This window comes from Pieris napi, chromosome 15 (genome assembly GCF_905475465.1).
Source record: "Pieris napi chromosome 15, ilPieNapi1.2, whole genome shotgun sequence".
Lineage (NCBI taxonomy): Eukaryota > Metazoa > Arthropoda > Insecta > Lepidoptera > Pieridae > Pieris > Pieris napi.
In genome coordinates this window covers 10,670,373-10,692,144 of record NC_062248.1, presented here as the reverse complement: position 1 = coordinate 10,692,144, position 21,772 = coordinate 10,670,373, and the positions used below count along the sequence as shown (strand labels likewise).

The 21,772-nt window shown below is 33.4% G+C and overlaps 3 protein-coding genes and 1 non-coding gene across 7 annotated transcripts in view; 2 read left to right on the top strand and 2 right to left on the bottom strand.

The window, feature by feature from the left end:
• The window catches only part of LOC125056776 (E3 ubiquitin-protein ligase UBR1), a 54,104-nt gene extending 49,035 nt beyond the window's left edge, over window positions 1–5,069 (top strand). For both annotated transcript variants that reach the window (XM_047660063.1, XM_047660062.1), the window contains exons 27-30: window positions 319–1,311; window positions 1,967–2,158; window positions 2,920–3,019; window positions 4,671–5,069. In XM_047660063.1, coding sequence (XP_047516019.1) covers window positions 319–1,311; window positions 1,967–2,158; window positions 2,920–3,019; window positions 4,671–4,717 — 1,332 coding nt within the window. In that variant the 3' untranslated portion in view covers window positions 4,718–5,069. The remainder of the gene's footprint in view (window positions 1–318; window positions 1,312–1,966; window positions 2,159–2,919; window positions 3,020–4,670) is intronic.
• A 1,757-nt stretch (window positions 5,070–6,826) lies between these two features.
• Window positions 6,827–6,898, bottom strand: Trnaw-cca. The gene has a single exon. It is a non-coding gene; the product is annotated as a tRNA-Trp (tRNA).
• Window positions 6,899–8,246: 1,348 nt separating this feature from the next.
• LOC125056807 (putative Ras-related protein Rab-33) lies at window positions 8,247–10,813 on the bottom strand. Its single transcript, XM_047660094.1, has 5 exons — window positions 10,433–10,813; window positions 10,114–10,233; window positions 9,835–9,984; window positions 9,259–9,372; window positions 8,247–9,081 (listed from the first exon to the last, which is right to left on the bottom strand). The coding sequence occupies exons 1-5, from the start codon at window positions 10,631–10,633 to the stop codon at window positions 9,004–9,006; spliced, it is 663 nt and encodes a 220-aa protein (XP_047516050.1). The 5' UTR covers window positions 10,634–10,813; the 3' UTR covers window positions 8,247–9,003.
• Window positions 10,814–11,104: 291 nt separating this feature from the next.
• Window positions 11,105–21,772, top strand: part of LOC125056855 (myotubularin-related protein 13) — a 96,676-nt gene continuing 86,008 nt past the window's right edge. For all 3 annotated transcript variants that reach the window (XM_047660172.1, XM_047660171.1, XM_047660170.1), the window contains exon 1: window positions 11,105–11,520. In XM_047660172.1, the coding sequence (XP_047516128.1) occupies window positions 11,466–11,520 (55 nt within the window). In that variant the 5' untranslated portion in view covers window positions 11,105–11,465. The remainder of the gene's footprint in view (window positions 11,521–21,772) is intronic.

The window sequence follows — 21,772 nt, the reverse complement described above, 5'->3', positions numbered from 1 at the left end:
TAAGTTTTTTTTTTGGTTATTTAATCAAGATTTAACTATTTTTAATGAAGAAGGGACTCATAGTCTCTGCCTTCCCCTACGGGAAAAACTATTTTTTATGTTTCATTATAGTTATTTAAACTAGCGTTTTTAAAGGATCAAGGGTTAGATTTAAAGAGAAGAGAGAAGATGAGACTTAGAGCTAATTGTGACTCTCGTATGTCAAAATTCATTAAATAAATTTTGAATGCTACCCTCACTTCTCAATATATTACCTTTAAATTATAATCAAGTCGACACCTTATAGATACCTTCAAAAGTTGTTTGTGAATAATTCAGATGGTGCCAGGAGTGTTCGGCCAGGCGGAGCCGGGAGGTCTCACCGCCCTCGCCGCTCTCTATCGTGCCACTTCATACACCGTCATGAGCACCGAAGCGGTGCTGCAGGCGGAGAAGAGACCTCTGCTAGGAGACCTGCCCTCGCGGCACAGGGACGCCCTTCAAGCTCTAATTCGTCTGGCCGCGGCTTTGCCCTCCGTCTGGCTCGCCCCTAAACATATATCACACCACGCCCTCAGCACCCTCAGCGTCTTGGAGTCTTCGTCTCCTCTCTCGCATCACATTTTCAGCACTCTAGTCACGATGGTCCTGACGGTGCCGTCCCTGTTTTCGAAGTCGGCCGGCCCGGCCAGACCGGCCCATTTGGCCAGGCTCTTCACCCTGGAGGCCTTTCGAGCTCAGATCACGAGGGCTCTCTTGGTCATCGATATCAAACCCAGCGAACCGATGGAGGGCGTCGAGAGGGTCACTCCCCGCAGCCTGCAGAACATGCTCGCTCACGTCAAGCTATTGAGGCGAGGCGAATTGGACATCGAGAACGTGGATCCGGCGGAAGTCTGGGCGGACGCCAAGCGACAGTGCCACACCTTCCTTCGATGCTGCTGTCTGTTCTTCCACTTCCTGAGCGACATCATCCCGCCCACGGAGCTGACGGAGGTCGGGGGAGACACGTGGGAGACGATGTGCGAATATCTGGATCTGCCGACCGATTACAGAGAACTGATGGAGGACAGAGGCAGAGTGAAGTCCTTAGAGTGGGTCGGTCATTCGGAGGAGTGGTTCAAAGGGACGATACCCAGGCGGATAGCGCTGGAGCCCGATCCGCCCAGGTTGATCACCTTGCCGGAAGATTTCTCGGAGCTGATGAATATCGTGTCGGAGTTCTCGTGTCCGAACTCTGAGCGGGAAGACAGCAAGAATCCAACGATGTGTCTGGTCTGCGGGCAGATATTGTGTTCGCAGAGCTATTGCTGCCAGATTGAAATCAGTAAAGTAAGTGGATTCATTTGACAATTAAATAATAATTTCATACACAGAAGAATTTCCTAACCACTTCGACTTAGGCTCCTTTAAGAAAAGAGCGTATCAATTCTTAAAAGGCCGGCAACGCACTCGCGAGCCCTCGTGCATTGAGAGTGTCTAAGGGCGGCAGTATCACTTAACATCAGGTGAGCCTCCTGTCCATTTGCAGGGTGTTCTATAAATAAAAACAAACAATAACTTAATTGTCAATAAGATTATGGTAAATATTCTGAGTACGAATAATATTTTGATACAATTTTCTAGCGTCATACTGAAGCATGTGCTTAAATGAAAGCGAATTATATTGAGACATTACTTATTAAAGCGTCTACACACGACCCTAAAGTCAGTGGCGATATCGGGAGAATGGTGGTGTGAATAAAGTAGGGTTGATAACAAAATTAGGGTACGATTTGCCTACACACGAGGCGATCTTGGGAGCGATCTAGGGTGCTCCCCACCACTTGCCCTATATTGCCTCTAATAATTTTGGGGATGTGTGTAGACACTTTTACTTGTATGACTGTATTACTGACATTATTTTGGAGAAGTATTGACATTACTAATTACGTGATTCACCTTCGAGCCTTGTTTTGTTATCAATAATTTAAAAATATCGCCTTAGCCCGGCAGCCGCGCAGGCACATCGGGTGAGCTGGTAGGCGCGGTGGTTGCGCACGCGCAGCGCTGCGGCGGAGGTGCCGGCCTCTTCCTGCGAGTGCGCGAGTGCGAGCTGCTCCTACTGGCCGCGCCCTCGCCCACGAGAGGCTCCATGATGCCCGCGCCCTACTTGGACTCTTACGGGGAGACCGATCAGGTTAGCTTTTATAATATTAAATGTATATAATGGTATCAATCGCTTATACGAGTACTGGGAATAAATAAGGCGCAACTGCGTTTCTCTGTGAATACAAAAGAAACAACATTTAAAGCCTATATTCTAGGTTTTATAAAATAAAATAATAAAATAAAAAAATTAAAACATCTTACATCTATTATGCCAAGTCACAAATTAAACATCGTCGATCAGACGGCAAAGAAGAAAAATAAAATATAAAAAGAGTTTGTATAGGAAAATATGTTTTCCTTACATGTACACAAATATTTAGTATATAACTGTAAGTACTTAAGTTACTTAAGATTCTAATTTTAATATATGTAATAAAAATGGCAATAATACATTTTTGCAAAAAAAAATTATTGATATAAAGCTTGCCAACGCTCGACACACTAATACATTGGTAAAAGAAGAGATCATACAACTATTAAACAAATATTAATCTAATAAACTAGGTCATTTTTAATTTCAAAACAGATATAAACCAATAAATAAAATTTATTTACCAATGGCGCTATAACCTTTTAGTTCTGGGCCTCAGATTTCTGTAGCTGTTCTGTGATCATTTCTAATAGGCAAGTAGGTGATCTATCTTCTGTGCAACAATTGCCGTCGTCCTTTTGGGTCTAATACCATCCCACGACCCCAGGGATAAGAGTCGCACGTGGAACTTGGCCAACACTAATGTACTAAGGATATGAAGAATGGTGCTCCGTTTTATACTATTAATATAATTTTAGGGTCTTCGTCGTGGAAATCCTCTCCATCTGTGTCCAGAGCGATATGAGAGCTTGAGAATGATGTGGCTGAGTCACGGCATACACGAGAGAATCACACGGGGTGAGTATATTTCAATATTAAAATGACATAGTCACACGGTATAATTATGTTTAAAATATTGAAAAAATTCGCCGCTTTTGATCTTTATGTAACAAGACTTGTAAATAATAATAGTTATAAATTTCAATCATTTTTAAACATTACAAAAGTAGAATATACAGCTTAGATTTGTTATAAAATTTTTTTTTTATATATCCTATAATTTAATATATATAGATTATAGATACTAGTGGACCCGATAGACGTTGTCCTGCATGATATTTCAAGCAATTAGTAAAGCAAGTATGAAAGTACCGACTGCAGCGCCATCTGGCGGGCTGATTTGTGAATCTAAACCATTCCCAGATCCCCTTGAACACACACAAAAAATTTCATCAAAATCGGTCCAGTCGTTTGAGAGAAGTTCAGTGACTTACACACTCACAGAAGAATTATATATATAAAGATAATATCCTAGCTTCCTTCAGTAGACTCGGAACCCTTTCACGACAACTTTATCCAAAAATCTTTGTCTATGGAAGATATTTCATTCTCAATTCGCTTCTCGCTAACAACTTCTTTTATCCACCTTTTTTTGGGGCGCCCTCTTCTTCTTCCCCTTGGTTCTTTCTATATAGTTGTCTTTACAGTCCACCTTTTATCTGTGCATCTTGCTATAAACCCCGCCACCACTTCTATTTTGGAACATGTAAGGCATCAATCACTTTTGGTTTTTGTCTTATTTTTTTGTTTTTTATTTTATGCGATTATTTAAATTTATCCGATTTATATAGTTTTAAAAAAATATATAAATCGGAGAATAATGATACAACGATCTATTAAAAAAACTCAAAAGGCTTTCTAAAAACTCTTTCTATTGATTTAGAACACATTTAAATCTGATATATAAAATTCTCGTGTCACAATGTTCGTGCCCATACTCCGAAACGGCTCGACCGATTCATATAATTTTTTTTATTCATATTCAATAAGTCTGAGAATCGGATCCCTAATTGATAAGGGGTGTCCACCCCAAAAAAATGTTTTTTTATTTTATAAATTTTTATTTTATTTTATGATACAGCATACAAAAATACAACCCTAAGTTTTCACATCTCTACGATCAACCCCTATTTTTATTATCGAGATGGTTATTTTGATTGAACTAAAAAAATGTTTCCCAGAAATACATGGCAAGACAACGTTTGCCGGGTCAGCTAGTTGTATATATATATAAAATATAAACTTGATTTAACTATTTGATACTAAAACAATTTTTTTACTGGATTGAAGTTATGTATTTACAATTATTTTTCATAATTTTAAATTTAACAAATTAAAATCTCAAGATATACAATCCGCGAAAATAGAGGACACCGTGAGCCATTTCTGCCAAAACCCTCCACCTTTTAGTCGATACCAACTCCGGGGAAATAAATACAGATAATGCAACTTTTTCTACAGCTGTGATACTTTTTGACATTCAACACCTTTTGTCTTCAGTCACCGTGACCACGCACGCTGTAAAGCCCGCGAAACGACGGTTAAATTTAAAATTATGTTAAATAGTTGTAAATACATAACTTCAATCCGGTGATAAAATTGTTTTATTATCAAATGTGTGAAAGTTATGTCAATAAAAGACAATACTATTTTTAACTATATTTTTCAGGCATCGACACAAACATGATAATGACTAACACCTGGCAGAACATGTGAGGCCAGCCCCGGCGACGCGTCTTATTCATCCGAAGAACATTTCCGCGTACCCTCAACATGTGAGGCGATATATGTTGTATCGTGTTGGACAGTGATTAGTTGTGATATTATGTACTATGAGTGACAAATCTTATGATTAATTCTGTCAAATATAATTTCGGTTGTTACTACTACGTAAAATGTCCTTAGAATTAGCCACAGAATAGTATATGCCCGAGTCTAATTAGAAAGTGACAGCTATAGTCGTATTTTTGATTAGACGAAGTCAACTGACGTTTACGGTGTTGTCAGTATTTAATGAAATAAAAATAGTGTTGTGACAAAGTAAAAACCCCTGAATGAATGATCGGTGATGGCACTAGTCGCCGCGCCGCGCTTTGTAATAAGCCGTCAAAAAACTGATTGTAGTTACATAGTACTAGTACCTAACTTATATTAGAGCACTTTAATACAATTTTGAAATTGAAATAATATTATTTTATAGTATGAAATGATTCACACTCATTGTTCATTCATCTGAGTGAACAAGAACTGAACGCTATATATTTAAATATGGCAACATTATTTTACAAAGTGACATTAGCTACTGTCAGTTGGCTTCGTCTAATTAAAAATACGACTATAGGTTCGATTATTTCTTCCGGCGTATATTATTTTGCCTGTTAAATTGAGTGTTTAGGCTTAGAAAGATGTCAGGTATAACACGACTGGTTATATCTTGTTGCTATATCATATTTTGTGTGTATTTACATTTATTTAGTCTTAATAAAAATTTAGAAAAATTGTGCAATTTTTTTTCTGATGTGTTTGTTAATTTCTTTAAATAATTAGAAATCTCTTGGAATATATATTATAATGTGAATTTAAAATGGAGATGTCCTAAAGTTGTAAAACTTATGCAAACAAAACAAATTCATATGATTCAAATAAATTAAAAATAATCTTGCTGTATAAATCTCTCGTTTGAAGTACCTATCTTTTGGCAAATCGCTAATCATGATGACTTTGTGCCAAAAGAAACTTGTGTTTAATGGACTTTATTTTAATTTAATAGAGAACAGAGTATTTGGACATCAGATATTTAAATGAATTTTAGATATTTCAAATTAGGGAGCGTTCAAGTATTACGTAACGTATTTTGGGAGGGGGGGGGGGGGTTTCCTTTTGTAAAACGTTACGATGCGGGGCGTTAAATGACGCGTTATTGTTAATATTTTTTCGACTTACACCACATAACTAAATAGTCACCAGGTGGTCACGAAACGTCTTACTATACTTGGGTACTGAAAAACGTTACGGCGAGTTACATGGGGGAGGGGGGATAATCTCCAAAAATTGCGTTACGTAATACTTTCCGCTCCCTTACTTAGATACTTGTTTTGCAGTAGATTTAGAGGCCTTTGTCGGTAGCAACTATTTTCTTTGTTAATCTTATTGGTATTTAATATAAATGCTTTATTTAATATTTGGTTGTTTTTTCTCAATTTACCTGCTTGCCACTTCCTCATATATAAGACACATTATGCACATGAAGATATTTCTAAGACGAAATAATTAATTTTATTATACATACAATTTTAATGCAAGTACTAAACTAAAAAAAAAATATTTTTTTTAAATTTTCTGAACCTACACTTACTAACCTAATCTTATTACCAAATAATTAAAATCGAATAAAAAGAAAATTATAACAAATTTTATAAGTCCCTGGTCCCTGAATAGGGTACCTTTAACGTTGCTTATTCGTTGAGCGAGGAAAGCACCAGCTCTGGGGTCACCGGTAATCAACCAGGCGCCAACTTAAATCTTTAATTACCACCTGTGCACTTGAACCTCATGGCCCAAGAAGTGTGACCTAATAAGTTCCTCAGGATCACCTCTGCTCCTTAAAAAGTTGACGCTGGAAGGCAAACTCAAGCTGGGTTGAAAGCGTTTATCAATTATTTTTAATATTTACACATACAGTAGCTGCGTACTTTAAGAAAATAGTTTAACTAAGTCCAGTTTCATACAGACATAACATTGAAAAAATGAATCTATAACAATTTACAGTAAAAATAATCTAATTTTATAAGTATTCATGCATGTAATACATAAAAAAATTGAGAATGACCCCGACGTGATTTGAACACGCAACCTTCTGATCTGGAGTCAGACGCGCTACCGTTGCGCCACGGAGTCTCTACTTACAATCATGGAAAAGTGTATTTGTGTCTGCCTTTTGATAACGTCAGTCCGAGACACTACTGCATTAAATAAAAGATAATTTCTAATAAAATAATAGACATTTATTCTTTTTTTTTAAAGGCCAGTGCTGATACTGATAGATAATTGCACACAATACTAGTTATATAATATAGTCAGAAAATACTGTCGTAGGGGTTTTATTTTATTTCAAATCCAGTAACAAAGTAAAAAAAAGGGTGCGTGTAATGTACGCGCGTAAGAAGTTATACTTCTTTGGCATTATTAAAAATAGTTTTTGATTGCATGCAAATAATTAATTACAATTAAATAATCAAAGATTGGAAAAGGAGTCATTATAGTCAATAAAGTTCAGTTTACATTTGAAAAATTAAAAAAATAAATATTTATTATTATTCTCTTAAATTAAGTGAAACATAAATTCTATTATTATTCGAATGTTTTTTTTAAATGATGCCCAATGCCGTAGCATCTTCCGTGGGCAACTTCATTCTGTTAATTTTGTGTCACGGTGCACGCGCATCGTAAAATTTCACTCTCATAAATTTTTCATAACGCGCCTAAAGAAGTATAACTTCAATGCCAAATCGTGACTGCTTCACGACTGATTTGAGCGTCTCCGCCGCTGCGAAAACTGCTGTGAGAGTTCGAAAAGTGAGTAACAGAATCGCAAGCCTGACCTGATGTAAAATAGACCCTCTGACCATTTTCTAGATAGACGATTAAATGCACTACAGTAGGATACCGGTTTCTAAAGCTTGGAACTTGGAATAAAAATCAATTGTATAAAATATATCCTTTAATTTCAATTTATAATTTAAATAAGAAAAGATGAAATATATGAATTATTGAAAAAATAGTTTAAAAAGTTGACCATTAATCTTATAGGTCTAAATATAAATTATTTTCTAGATTCTACAATATATTAATAGATATATCAATCTTTAAACAAAACTTACTTCATTTATTTACATTTGTTTAATAAAAGAATAATGTAACAAATTCACAATTATATATTTAAGTAACTTTTACTGTAAGAGTCATATTTCTAAAGTAAATTAACCTACTTTTTAAAAATTGCACATCTTTTGTCTCATCACAAAGCCAATGGCGGTTAACCCAAGAAGTATTTTTTAAGTATTACATAGACAAGAACGGGATGATAGCACTGCTGCTTTAGACGAATTCTTTGGGGCAGTTGTGACCCTAATAAAATGTTTATTATCAATCTTATAACTAAAATATAAAAAGAGATCAAAAATATTATTTTCTAAAGTGTGTCTTAACACTTGGGCAATAAAATATAGCATCTATAAAGATTTTGTATTGGTCTTATTTTATTCTAAAAATATTTTTCAATGACATTTTATCATGTGTGAGACACTATCTTACTTTGGTGGTTACACAAAAAGATTTTTTTTATTTAATACTGCGATAAAATTCCATTGAAGATTATCGTAAATACAATTGGGGGCAATAATATAAAAATCATATATTAGACAAGTTCTTAGTTATATTTAAATAAACTGTAAAACACTGGTTCCTCGCAAATCATTGATACTATTAAGTTAATAAATTTTTACAAATAAATATGGAATTACTTAAAAATATAACAACACAGAAATGCTAACAATACTTTAAACTTACTAATATTTGCAAAGAGCTGCCTTTCTTTTTATTGACATTGGAATTATTCCATCATCCACTCTATAAATACTTAATAATATACAAGAATTATATACCAATTTGGCACAATAATATTTATTGTTTATTATTAACTCACTTAAATCTCTAGCCTCTGAAAATACTAAAAAAATATACAAATAATCTCTGTCACTTATAAAAACTATTTTAAAACCGTTTCTATGACTCTTCTAAACACATGTGGCAAGACTATATTCTATAACATTTGGCAATTTTATAATTTACAATAGTTCACCCATGAAAACATGTTTACAATTCATCATAATCAAAATGTGTTATTACGGTACATTAATACATTATAGATTAATACTGCCATCAAACCAGTTATTACAGTAATAATACATTAATAGTACCTTCAAAACCTTGAATTTCACTCACTAGCTACATAAACATGTATCGTTTCGCATTGGACGCTTTTGTCTTGATAGAGTCACTCTACGAGGACCCAGCTCACCCTGAAATATTGATTTTTCCTTAATAATCATGTATTACTTTTTAGTCCTGTCATTATACTTAAAATGTTAATGTTCAAATTTACCTGAATTCTTGTATATAAAAAAAAATTGAAGTTTATACAGATGTTTTATATAATATTTTGCTAATGACATAATAATGTGACAAGAAAAGCTTACCTCTACACTTATTACTCGCAGTGGCTGCTTTGAGTATAATTTGTGTGCTAATGTCATAAATATTGACTCTACATTATCACACTCAGAATCCAATAGTGCTGATGTCTCGAAAAGCTGTAAGGTAAAATATTAATGAAATGTACAAAATTGCTGTTTTGTGTATATTTAGTATCTATATGTAGAAATGTATTAAATCAGAAAAATTCCAGTAAATTTAACGTCTACAAGATTTCTAGGGTTCTCTCTTCTAAGACTTTGTCATCATGGTTTAGTGGTTATCATGTTTAACTGCACATCATTAACCCTACATGAAATTACTCTAGTGTTGACACAACTAGACAATAAGTGTCATGGTCCAGTGCCATTGGATTACACACATACATGTGCACTATTACTTGTCCATTATGTAGAAGATACTTGCTATAGTCTTAATAGAGCTACAGTGATTCATTAATTTAGAGAACTTTACTAAGAACAAAACATAACTGAATGAGTAAATTTAGTATAATTTAGTTTACATATGTATTTTATTCTAGGGACATTATTTTATCATAATGAATCCATAATAATACTAACAGGCATCCCATATTTATCAGCTAATCGCTGAGCATATGTGGTGGCAAGCCGTGATTCTGGAGTACCACAGTCACACTTGTTACCAACTAGGACTCGAGGAGCACCCATCAATCCATGGGATTCTATCTCTTGCATCCAACTAGCTATTGACTGAAATATCAGGCACAACTCAAACATTAATGAAATCATCTATTAATGTAAGTATTTTATATATTTTTAGTGGTTAATAACAACTTTTTTGATTATATCAATATTCATTCAAAAACATAAAATACATACATGAAATGTTTCTGGTTTGGTGATATCATAAACAATAACAACTGCATGAACATTTCTGTAATAATGTTGCACCATCGATTTACGAAAACGTTCTTGACCAGCTGTATCCCATAATTGTAGCTGAAATTTATTTTAAGATTATTATACTTCAATGAGTAGTACTATATGCAGTGTATTTATTGTATGACACTTTTGAGTTGGTAGTCTAGCTGTAGGCTAATGGGATAAGATTCTGATTATATACCAGGAAAATTCGAGAAGAGAGTGAGAAACTAACAGCAAGACTAATAGATAAAACAAGTTCAGTTTCAATGTATACCTTAATATCTTCATTTCGTATCTTTATTGTTCTTTCTCTAAAATCTACGCCAATAGTTGCCTCTGATTTATCTAAAAACTGTCCTTCACAAAAGCGAAAAGTTAAACATGTTTTTCCGACTCCAGAATCACCCAATACAATAATTTTAAACACTTTTTTCTGTTTTAACCCAGGTACAGACTCATTAGCAGAAGTAGACATGGTCTGAACTGGCAATCACTATATAATATTACTGAATTTGAGTAAAACCTGAACGTTTTAAAAGAACTATGAAGTATGAACTATGTGCAAACTGCAATAATTGTAATAAATAATAATGTAAATATTTTTGCACACAGGTTTTTGCTTTTGACTTCTGACGTGGGTATTTTGACATATACCAATTATACGCCGTCGCGATTCTTTCACCATCTTCAATAATCGTCTTTTTTTTTATTAAGCTATTAGTCTATTAGTTACCATTACAAATAATGCTTTACCAATTCGAGGCTAAGAGAATTTTTCATAAATATGTTGCATACCTGTTTGTTAACAAACATGTAAATCATATTATATGAATACATCCTATTATAGTCTGTGATAATCTGTCTGTGATGATGATGGCATGTATCACCTTAACGATAAATGATAGGGTGGCGTCTGACATATTTTGACATTTCTTCTCAAAAGAAGTCTGTCGTTCAGTAGAATGAGTACATTACGTTTGGCATTTTATTCTAAGATTTTTCGCGAAATACTAAGAAAGTCCTGTTGAAAGCATATCCTATTCTTTTTATTTGTTCCTTTTGTAATAATTAAAAAAGTAATCAGTGCTAAAAACTTGTCAAAAAAATTAATCCTTCTGATCGCAATAAACGAGTGTTTGAAGTGTTTATATTCCGAAAAGTTCATGGTTTGTTACGTGTTGTGGGTGTGTTCACATGAGTTTTAATTAATTATGTTGTAAAAAAATTAACAATGTGTTTCGTTTTGTGTAATGAAATAATATCTAAGTGTATTTGTGGTGTTTCACGGATGATGCGGTAGACTTGCCATGTCTAGGCTCGTCGACTATTTCGTGATTGTGGGCTTCGACCACGAAAAAGAAAGTAAGAACAAATATTTTGCTCATATTGTTTCCTAAAACCTGTATATACGTATTAATATATATTATATTTTACTTACTGTGTCAAGCTGAAGTGATTACCCTCAATGCCTCAATGTATATTTAAGTGATTTGTTCAGTTAGTTTTCGGAAATCGACCTGACATTCTGATATTTAATTGAATAAGTTACGAAGGCCCCAAATCAAGCAAAATGGTTTTTCAGGAAAGAAATATATTTACTTAATTATAAAATCTCTTAAAAATGTATATTATAGCATCCTAATTATTTATTAACATCTTAATAACAAGAAAATTGGGCTGTTTTTGACATGTCAATAAAAAAAAATATTTTGCGATTGGGGTACCTATGGGGTTATAAGCTATCCCTTTGCGTAGACAAATAAAATGTCTTATCAATTTGTTTCTAGAACAGTATGTATTGTATTGAACTAACAAATACAGCCTTGGGCTTGGTAGATGCTGTGATATGATACAATTGATTTGATTTCATTGTCCATTTGCATGTACATTGCATAGTTATTTTGAATACCTCTATTTCTATTATTATTTATAGTCTAGTTTCCATAATAAAACTTGATGTTTTAAATAGTTTAAATTTGGGGTAAGTAATTGTTATATAAATTTCCTCTATAATTTTTGCACAATAAGCTAGAAATCATCTCTAATTATCATCACAGTCATAATGTGTTTATGATATTATGAATATTTCTGCACGAGAATCTTAATTAGCCTTTTTATAATAAATAGGTATAGAAAGTCTTGACAAAGTATTTCTTTTCAATTGCTTCTGTTGTTCAATGGTCAAACTCAAGGTCAAGTTGAATTATTTAATTTGTTTGAGCTGTCATTACTGATTTAAGTAGGACTGAGTGGCTGTTTGGACTAAAGTCCTTTGCGTTTCCTATTAGGGATTAATTAATATCATCATCATTAAGTTTTAGAAAGTGGCATATTTCCTGTAAGGTAACAACAACGATACGAGACTTAGCACAAACTGCATCCTATACCAAATTTACTGAAATACATGATAATCCAATATATTTTTTACATACAGAAGTCAGACTTCTTACTAAGTTTCCTAACCATATAACTGTATAACCCTCAGAAACTGTTCTCAAACAACAATATTTTCATTTAATTTGATTGTAAAACACAGTCTCCTATTTCTCCTATTTTTTTCATAATTTTATTCAACACTTTCTATTAAAACAATTTGTTACCGAATTATTACTTTATTACAATGTCACTAACATTGTCTACAGAATATTCAGCAACATCAACTAGGATTTAGATTTGTAATTTTTTTAAGGTAATAATAGTTGAATAGGTTATAATTACCATTTGTAAAATCATAGGGAGGAACTGGTTATGTGAAAGTGTAGTTATTTTTTTTCTTTTAATTCATACAGACGGAGACTTCTAAGAAAATACACATGCTTATTTTACGATATCTTATTCGAGTTCACGCTTATTTGTTGATCACAGAAATATTTCAGTTTTTACAAGAAACTCTTGAGGTTGAGGTCGAATCAACAGAAGTGGAAGGAGCGTTTATTATCAATACATTATACACTGTTTACTTTTTTGATATCTCATAATTCATATCTGAGTTGTTTGTGACCGGCGAGACAAACAGACAAACATTTAGAGTGATGAATCATCTGTGTTTACGTGTGAGTAACCTCTAAGGTCAGGGATAGTGTTTTCTCGTGTGAATTGATTTATATCACGTCTTATGCAATATTGTGACACCTTTGCTTTATAGTAGTACATCTCTTTCATTTGTTTACCTTGTTAGAGAACAAAAGAGGTAGCAAATCGTCTTACAAAATAGCATTTGGTTGAGGAACGAAGTAAAGCACCGGTGTTCTGAAACTCCCAATAGCGATCACAACGCTGTTGTATGCAATTCAGGTTTAGTACTCTCAATATCCGTTGCATATCACATCTTATTTAAAATAGAGTAATGGACTGATTTTTCTTTGCTCAGTAAGGGCTGAAAAGAATTGCTAAAACAACTCTTAAAACTGAAGAACGGCTGGACCGATTTTTGAAAAAAATATACGTGAAAATATAAAAACAAAACCAATGCAACTGTTCTCTATGAGATGATGCTTTATTCGTAACTGGCAAACATTTAATGATCATCCCATTGATACCACAAAATCTCTCCTCAAATTAAAGAACGTATTTTTAAATAAAGGTTTAAAATTAAAATCAAAGGGATATTTGATTTGAAAAATGTAGAATGTATGAATGTCAATTGTATTATGTTTCTGCAACGAAGTGTTAATAAATAAATAAAATAACTTTATTTTGTATTCAGCTTATCTGTAACACGACGTTCATTGACTGTTACAAATGTTTGCCAGTTTGTAGTTTTAAAATCTTTTAAAATGCATGAATAAAACTATTTTACAAAACATAATAATCCGCGTTTGACAGTGACGAATAAATAAAAAAAATTACGCATAGTATCACAAAGAATATAACACTATTGATATCTAATATATATGTCACCGTAAAATTGTAAAAACCGTTAGATTGTAATCTATCTCGCGAGATTGTAAACTGTCGAAAGATTGTCAACTCAACATACTGCTTGAAATTTAACGTATTATTATTCGGTACAGGTAAATTAGCTTGGAGAAATTTTTGCGTTTGTAGTAGTGTATGGTCAGCAAATAAAAAAAAAAACAACATTTTATTTTTAGTTTTTATTTTTTTAAAGGTAATATACGTTTGTGGCTGGAGCACACCAAATGCGTACACGTCTACGCATACGCACTACGTACTAATACGGACGTGAAAATGTGTATCCACTGCATTGTAATCTATGGAACTGTATGAGGCAGATAAGCCAGTTCCAAATATTACAAGCAGTGAATGCCGGTTTTCACTTCAGTGAAGACGTGTATGAATTAGGTGTTCTCCGGCCATAAATGTTTTATTCTAATAATTCATCAACCCCAGGCATATCACAATCATCCCCATCCTCGCTTTCATCAGATGAATTATTTAAATTAATTATGATTCGTTCTGATATTGTGTCTAAAGCTGCGTCTCTACCCTGATATTTGTTTTCCTCCTCAATAGCATGCAGACAAACTTTTCTCCATTCCTCTACAGTTATGGCGTTCATTTTTTCTTCAGCTAATGACATTATAACCTTCATATTCATTGCGACATTCTTTTTTGCGACATATGTTTTCACTATCCCCCATATATTTTCTATAGGATTAAACTCCGGATGGTATGGTGGTAAACGCAGCACAGTATGACCGTGCTGTCGTAATATTTCGTCTATCTTGTACTCTACAAATCTCGCCTTGTTTTGCAGAATCAGTTCATATAATTGAGGCTTAAGCAACGTGGATGAATGCTCAATGTTTCGCAATGTCAGCCAGTCAATCATTTGCTGTTTTCTAGAATTACTATTCGGTGCAGGATTTTGTATTGAGTTATGATATGGTGCGTTGTCAACAACAACAACACTATTTGGTTGTAAGTTGGGTATTAATTGAGTTTGAATCCACCTTGAATAGTTGTCATAGTTCATATTGTCGTGGTAATCTCCACTTTTTTGGTTGGCTTTAAACATAAGCAATGCATTTGGTATAAAGCCATCCATACCACCGGCATGAACAATGATTAAGCGGTTGCCTTTCGATATATGTTGCTTCAAACCTGAAGTGCTTCCATCTGACCAAGATTTCGAGAGGGTATGTGATGTATGTATATATGTTTCGTCGGTGTAAACAATTGGTCGGCGTTGTTCACGATATTCAGCAATTTTCATCAAATAATTAATTCGCAAGTATCTAATTTCGTGTTTTTCCATAAGAAGTTTCCGGTTATCTTCTGTTTGCTTCCAATTAAAACCTAATGACATGACGTGTTTTCGTAACGTGCTGACACAACCTTTATAATCGATATCTTCTTTTAATTTTGCGTGCAAAGTTTTCAAAGTGGGAATTTCTTTATTTGTGATGTGGAAGTCATGAATTGTTCTTCTGATAACTTGCTGATCAAAGTTATCGATTACTATTGTAGGTTTACGATTCGGTTTCTTTTTAGGAGATTTAAATGTTACTTCCTGATCTGAAGGTCGACATTTGCTTTCTGATACTACCTTTCTGACGGATGCTATTGAAATTCCCGTTGATTTAGCAACTAATTGAGTGGGAGTCATAATACTGCTCGGGTTGTTATTACACTCATTTTCGAAATATTTGTACAAACAGTACAAAACTTCTTTAGTTTGAGAAGTCAAAGGCTTGCCTCGACCATGTTTTAACACTGGAGCCATTTTTAATTAACAATATAAAGTTGCAACACTTACACACAAATTAAACACTTCAACAAATATTATAACAATAATAACAAACAATAACAACAATCAACAAATACAAAATTTAACAATTAACGTAATAATTATAATTTTTGAATGAAATGTGTGCTTTATGTTCTAACAGTACCAAGCGACTGACGCCGGACTGCACGTGGCACCTGCGGACAGCGTAAACTGGTTTATTCTGGTTTTGTGCGTGTTTCCACTTTCCACTATCAAGTGACGATTTTTTGCTTTAGATTGAAATATCTCGGAAACGGTGCGTCCTAGGCCAAAAATAAATTTTGACCCCCCCGTAGACCCCCCGGAGTTTTAAAAACCTAGATGAAAGGAAAAAAAAATATATATCGGTCTCTCCTCTTTGAAGTTTCACTTCTATCGTGTGTGAATCGCGCACACACCTTTTTTTTATAAAGTCAAAACCTTTTTTTTTAAATAAAAACTTGTTTTTATTGATAACAAAAATCAGAGTGTTGCTAGGGATAAGTATAATATTAAATAGTAATGTTAGGATATCGAAACATTTTTGTATAGGCCAGAACGATATAGTGGAAACGCGCTCTAAGATCTGAGTAATATACACACCACTACATATGCAAAAATTTCTCGAGACTAATTTCACTGTAGTTATATGAAATTGTTGGGAAGTAAAATTAATCTGTAATTGACCAAAGAAGTTTGAATGATAACTAAGTTAGTGTAGTACAATCTACCGAATACAGATAACCGATAACCGATAGATTACAATCTAACGGTTTTTACAATTTTACGTTAACATATATATATAGTATCTAAAATCATATCCAAGTAGATTATTTGTGTAAAATCTTTTTATACACGCACTTCGATATTCCTAGAAGCTGTGAAAGTGATTTAATAAGGGGGTCAATACTCGTTAACCAGTTACCAATGGCTATTAGCATTTTTACTACCTGTTATATAATTTCATAAAATAGTTCATTTATCTTACTCCTTGAAAATAATAGTATTTACAGAATTCTACTAATTCTAATTCTTAGAACTTACTCTGCAAGTTTAAGTCACACTTTCTCTGGTTCTGCGACCAAAATGTATATTTTCCTTCGAAACGAAAAAAATCCAGCACTCTCTATGCGTTTCCTTCCAGCTGCAGCAGATCTTGATGTCAGCTTCCTTCAGTGTCCGATCTTGGCCCATGCGCTTGAGGTGCCGAGACAACTCTAACTTAAATCCCCCTTTTCATAAAAATTAATTCAGTCTAAAAACAGTTTGAACAAAATACACGATAATTTACTACAATAAGCACAATGAGAGCATTGGTTTGTTAAAGTAATTATCAGTACCCATCAAATGTATCATGTATGAATAATATTTTTGCGCAAATCTTCGGGCGGGCTTATCATAATAAAAGCCTTTATTCCTGTAAAATACTTATCCTAACACATATTTCAAGAACTATTTAAACACTAATAATTAATAGGCAAGCCGGCTAATTTCTGTTTGACAGCTTGTCCTTAGACATAGGCCTCCTCTAAGAGCTTCAAACTCTTCTCGGTGTCTAGCTTTACGTATCCACATAGGGCCATGCTCTACTTATATCATCTTTCCATCTTTTTATTTGTCTTCCTCGTATTCTTTTGTCATAGCGTGAAATCCATTCCGTCGCTTTCTTCGTTCATTTATCTTTGTCTTCTCTCATAATGTGTACTGTCCATGTCAATCTTTTACTAGAAGTAACGGCATTTATAAACGGGGCGGTCTATGACAGTATAAGGGTCTGTTTCACAATGTACGGATAAGTTGTACATAAGTTCCAAATTAGCTATTTATTGCTTATTGGTAGGATAAACACTATTGTTGCGTTTCACGACTGTCAGATAGCGCTATTCGTCACATAAAGTCCATCAAAAGTTATAAGTCCGATGAATGTCAAATAGCACAATTTATCTTCCAAATAATTTATGTGTTGCAAAGCTATTGGGTACTTTAACCATACATTGTGAAACAGACCCTAAATGTTTGACGTATACGCCTTGTATTTAACGTTTATACTATGTCAAACTTATAGATTTAAATAAAAGAATATTAGAATAAAATATATCGGAACACTAAGTTTGCCATAAGTATTTGATTATTGTGCCTAAGCATATTTCCTTTCAAAGATGAATTATAGAGCCAGTTAGATGTATGGTAGCATTTACAATCTGTCAAGGCCGTGTAAGAGGTCGGCCGTGATTGCTGAAGTACTGTAGTAAGAGGAAACTATCAAAAGTTAAATAGATAGATAGTATTACGTTTAAACTCAGTCTCAGGTGGGTAAGGTGTGTATCCTATCAAGGCCGTAGACTCGGCCTTCTGTTAGAGTAACTAGCAATGCTATTGGATCGGAATTAGATTACTATTTCAACGCGTAGCTTCAAAATAGTTACGATTTTTTTATATTTAGAGCCTTATAAAGAGTTAACGGTTACGTAGGCAATTTAATAAACATAAAGATATGTTCAAAAAATAAATAAATCAGTGGCGCTACAACCTCTTTAGGTCATATTTCAATCTAATAGGAAAGTAGGTGATCAACGTTCAGTGCCTGACAAACGCCGTCGACTTTTTGGGTCTAAGACATGTCGGTTTCCTCATGTTTTCCTTCACCGTTCGAGCGAATGTTAATGCGCACATAGAAATAAAGTCTATTGGTGCACAGCCGAGGATCGAACCTACAACCTCAGAGATGAGAGTCGCACGCTGAAGTCACTAGGCCAACAATTCTCGCAAAGATATGTTCGACTTGAATATAAATTTGGCATTTTAAAGCGTAAAAGGGTAATAAGGTTAATCAAATTTATGTTAAATGTCCCTTCTATTATAGAATTATTACAGTAGATAAGCGATGGGTCGCGCGATGTCAAAGTTCAATGACCTGATAGCGTAATATGTAGGTGTTTAGGTCTCGGATTGATTTCTGTTACCCAAATGAGAATCTGTAAGAATTCCATCTTACATTCCATATATAAATATATACTATTAATTTAATATTGTAATACAGTCCTTGTATTGTTTTTGGTTTTGACATGCTGTGCGTTTAAAGGATAAAGTCATACAAAACCGGCATATTTTCTAATTATAATTGTACATAAAGGCAACTCAACACCCAAACGAAAGGAAACAAATGACAGGGAAGGAAATTATAAAATAGTTAATATCTTTCTCTAATGCACAAAATAATTTTTCGCCGCGATATAATAAACATTATTTTATATTATAAGCTTAAACTCAATTTGTCATTAAATGGATTAATAATGATTTCGTTTTGAAAAGTAAAAATATCGCAATTAATGAATGTAAAACAATACTGTTGACTGTCTTTGAAAACTTGAACTTAGGTACCACATACTGAAGATACTTGCACTAACCTAAACAATATACCTGGAATCATTTCTTGTATTACGACGTACGTAAAAAATCGATTCAGGCTACAATTTGAAGGTTGTTTTTTAAGTGAGTTCAATAGAATCGCAATTTGTTTGAGTATCATTCGATTTGCTTTGTGAGAAGACTGAAAATGACAAAACCATTACTAGTAAATTAATGTTAGTGCACGTTAGTAAGTGCTTAACAATGAGTGAAAAAATATAACACAAGAACAGAGTGTCTTCCCTTTATCAGAGACTGTAAGTACTGTTATTGGACATTTCCTTATGTTAAAAATCCTTTTTAGTCTAACCTAGACTTAAATTACTTATTAGTCTTACGTTAGGCTAGATCGTAATGTTCTGATGTCTTAGTGATAGTAATAGATAGAGAGTGGTCTTTTTTGTTTCATTAAAAATTCATCTCAACAACAAAATTACAGAACTGGCTTATAATAGATTGACTGTTTTGAATTCGACGGATTCTTTTAACAACACACACACACACACATTGCTTATACATATCACTATTGCCACACACACATATGCCTCCTGCTGATAGAGGACAAGTCTTTGTTTTATGTCATTATTAATAATTTAAGATGTCATGTGGAACATGGTGTAATGGTTGCAGCTCCTTGCAAACGTTGTTTAAAAAAAAGGCGATTAAATAGAGTGTTGGAGAGTTTATTGCCAGTTCTTCTCTTCCGTTCTACTCCCTTGATTTGAGAACTGGCACTAAATTTAAAGTTTAGAAGCATTTTATATACATTTTTTTTGACTATCATAAGTGTACAATGATACTATATGATTAAATAATAATTTTTGAATATTAGAAATCGAGAACAAAATACACACAAAAATACATTTTCTATTGAATTAGTGTTAAGTTGCTGTAATGGTAGAAATAATCATATGTTGCGTTCAGTTATAAATGTATAAAAGTAATTTATATGCCATCAAAAAAATATGTAAAAAAAATCGAAGTCTACAGTAAAAAGTTGTGAGATCTATCTAATACCAAGTCGGTTAATTTATTACATTCCGGACCGAAATTGCAAAATATATTAGTTTTTTATGGATTTATACAACAGTAATTGTATTCTAAATTTGAAGCTTTTATGTCTGCAAGAAGTGCTCTAAGGCACGGCATTTTGATGATCAGTCAATGTGTGAGTCACAAATTAAGAAGTTTGATTTAATTAATTCTTAAACTACTGAATTATATGAACTTTGAAATTTATCGTTTTTATGCATTGCCCGTTTGGTAACCGAAGGATTCTTTAATTTTATCCAAAACAACCTAACTGCTTCGAGAAAAGGATGGCACTGCCGTGTCTCCAGATAAACTCTTTTTTCTACATTAAATGTCACCGAATTAAAATACTCTTTTCCACTCATTTATTTGCAATTTAATTGAGAATATTAAATTACGAATAAACTAAGAAATGAGTTAGATTTATTATATTAATTTCCTCTTGTTATTTTGGTTATCATGACTTATTAACAAAAATAATTAGGTGTCTTCAACAGTGATACAATTGTTCTGTTGCTGTCGAAAACCTCTGGGCTTGCTTGACCTTGAACAATTGGTTATAGCGGGAGGTATTAATATACAATGTAAACTCTATATATATAACGACACTCAAGGGTTTGTGCAAATTTTGACATAACAAAGAGATAACCACATCTCTTTGTTATGTCAAAATGGAAAGACGAAAAATCTGTATTTGAAAAAGAAAAAGTTTATTTCAGACTAGTGTTAGTAATTATGTTGTACTTTTTAATCATATCTTGCGATATTGAGGCATCATCGTGATGAAGCACGTTCAAGCAATCCCAATTTATAAACAAAAGAACGGATACCTTAGAAAGTTCGGTGTTATGATGACGAAAGTCGAGTTTATTAAAAGCTAGGACAATAAAGCGACGAAATAACGTACACAGCTCCGCAGTTTTAACTGATTTCGGCAATTTAAAAAGTACTTTTTATTATTTAATTGTCGTTAGAGGGTGGGTATAATGCTATGTAGAGTCAATCATTGTTTAGAACACAAGCTAAACCAATTAAAGCCGAGAGATTTAGATTCTTTAGGGAGATTGTCGTTAAGTCAAGTCAAGTCAAATCATTTATTTCAATTAGACCACCTAAAACGGCACCTTTGAACGTCAAATAAAATATAAAGAAGATTCTAGTTTCCCCTTCCAAAAGGTAGTTTCGTGTGGAGAAGAATGGACAAGAAACTCCACAATTACTCTTTCAAAATAGGTTTACCATATTTAATTTACATTTTGTGTGGAGAAAAATGGGCAAGAAACTCCACACTTACTCTTTTAAAGTAGGTTTTCTATATTTTGTTTACATTAGTTAAATAATTATATGTGAAGACAAGTCGAGGGACGTTACGTCCAATTTACACTGTATATTATTATTTTACTTACACAAGCATTTCAATTGTGTTATTCAAGTCATATTGTCCCTACTTACGGAGTACCT

Bases quoted from the DNA above. Each gene is read 5' to 3' on its own strand.
- LOC125056807 (XM_047660094.1), bottom strand. From the start codon at position 10,633: ATGTCTACTTCTGCTAATGAGTCTGTACCTGGGTTAAAACAGAAAAAA. The intron at 9,373-9,834 runs GTTAGTATTATT...TTTACCTTACAG, and splicing joins CTGATAAATATGGGATGCCT to CTTTTCGAGACATCAGCACT. The intron at 9,082-9,258 runs GTAAGCTTTTCT...TCAATATTTCAG, and splicing joins TGCGAGTAATAAGTGTAGAG to GGTGAGCTGGGTCCTCGTAG.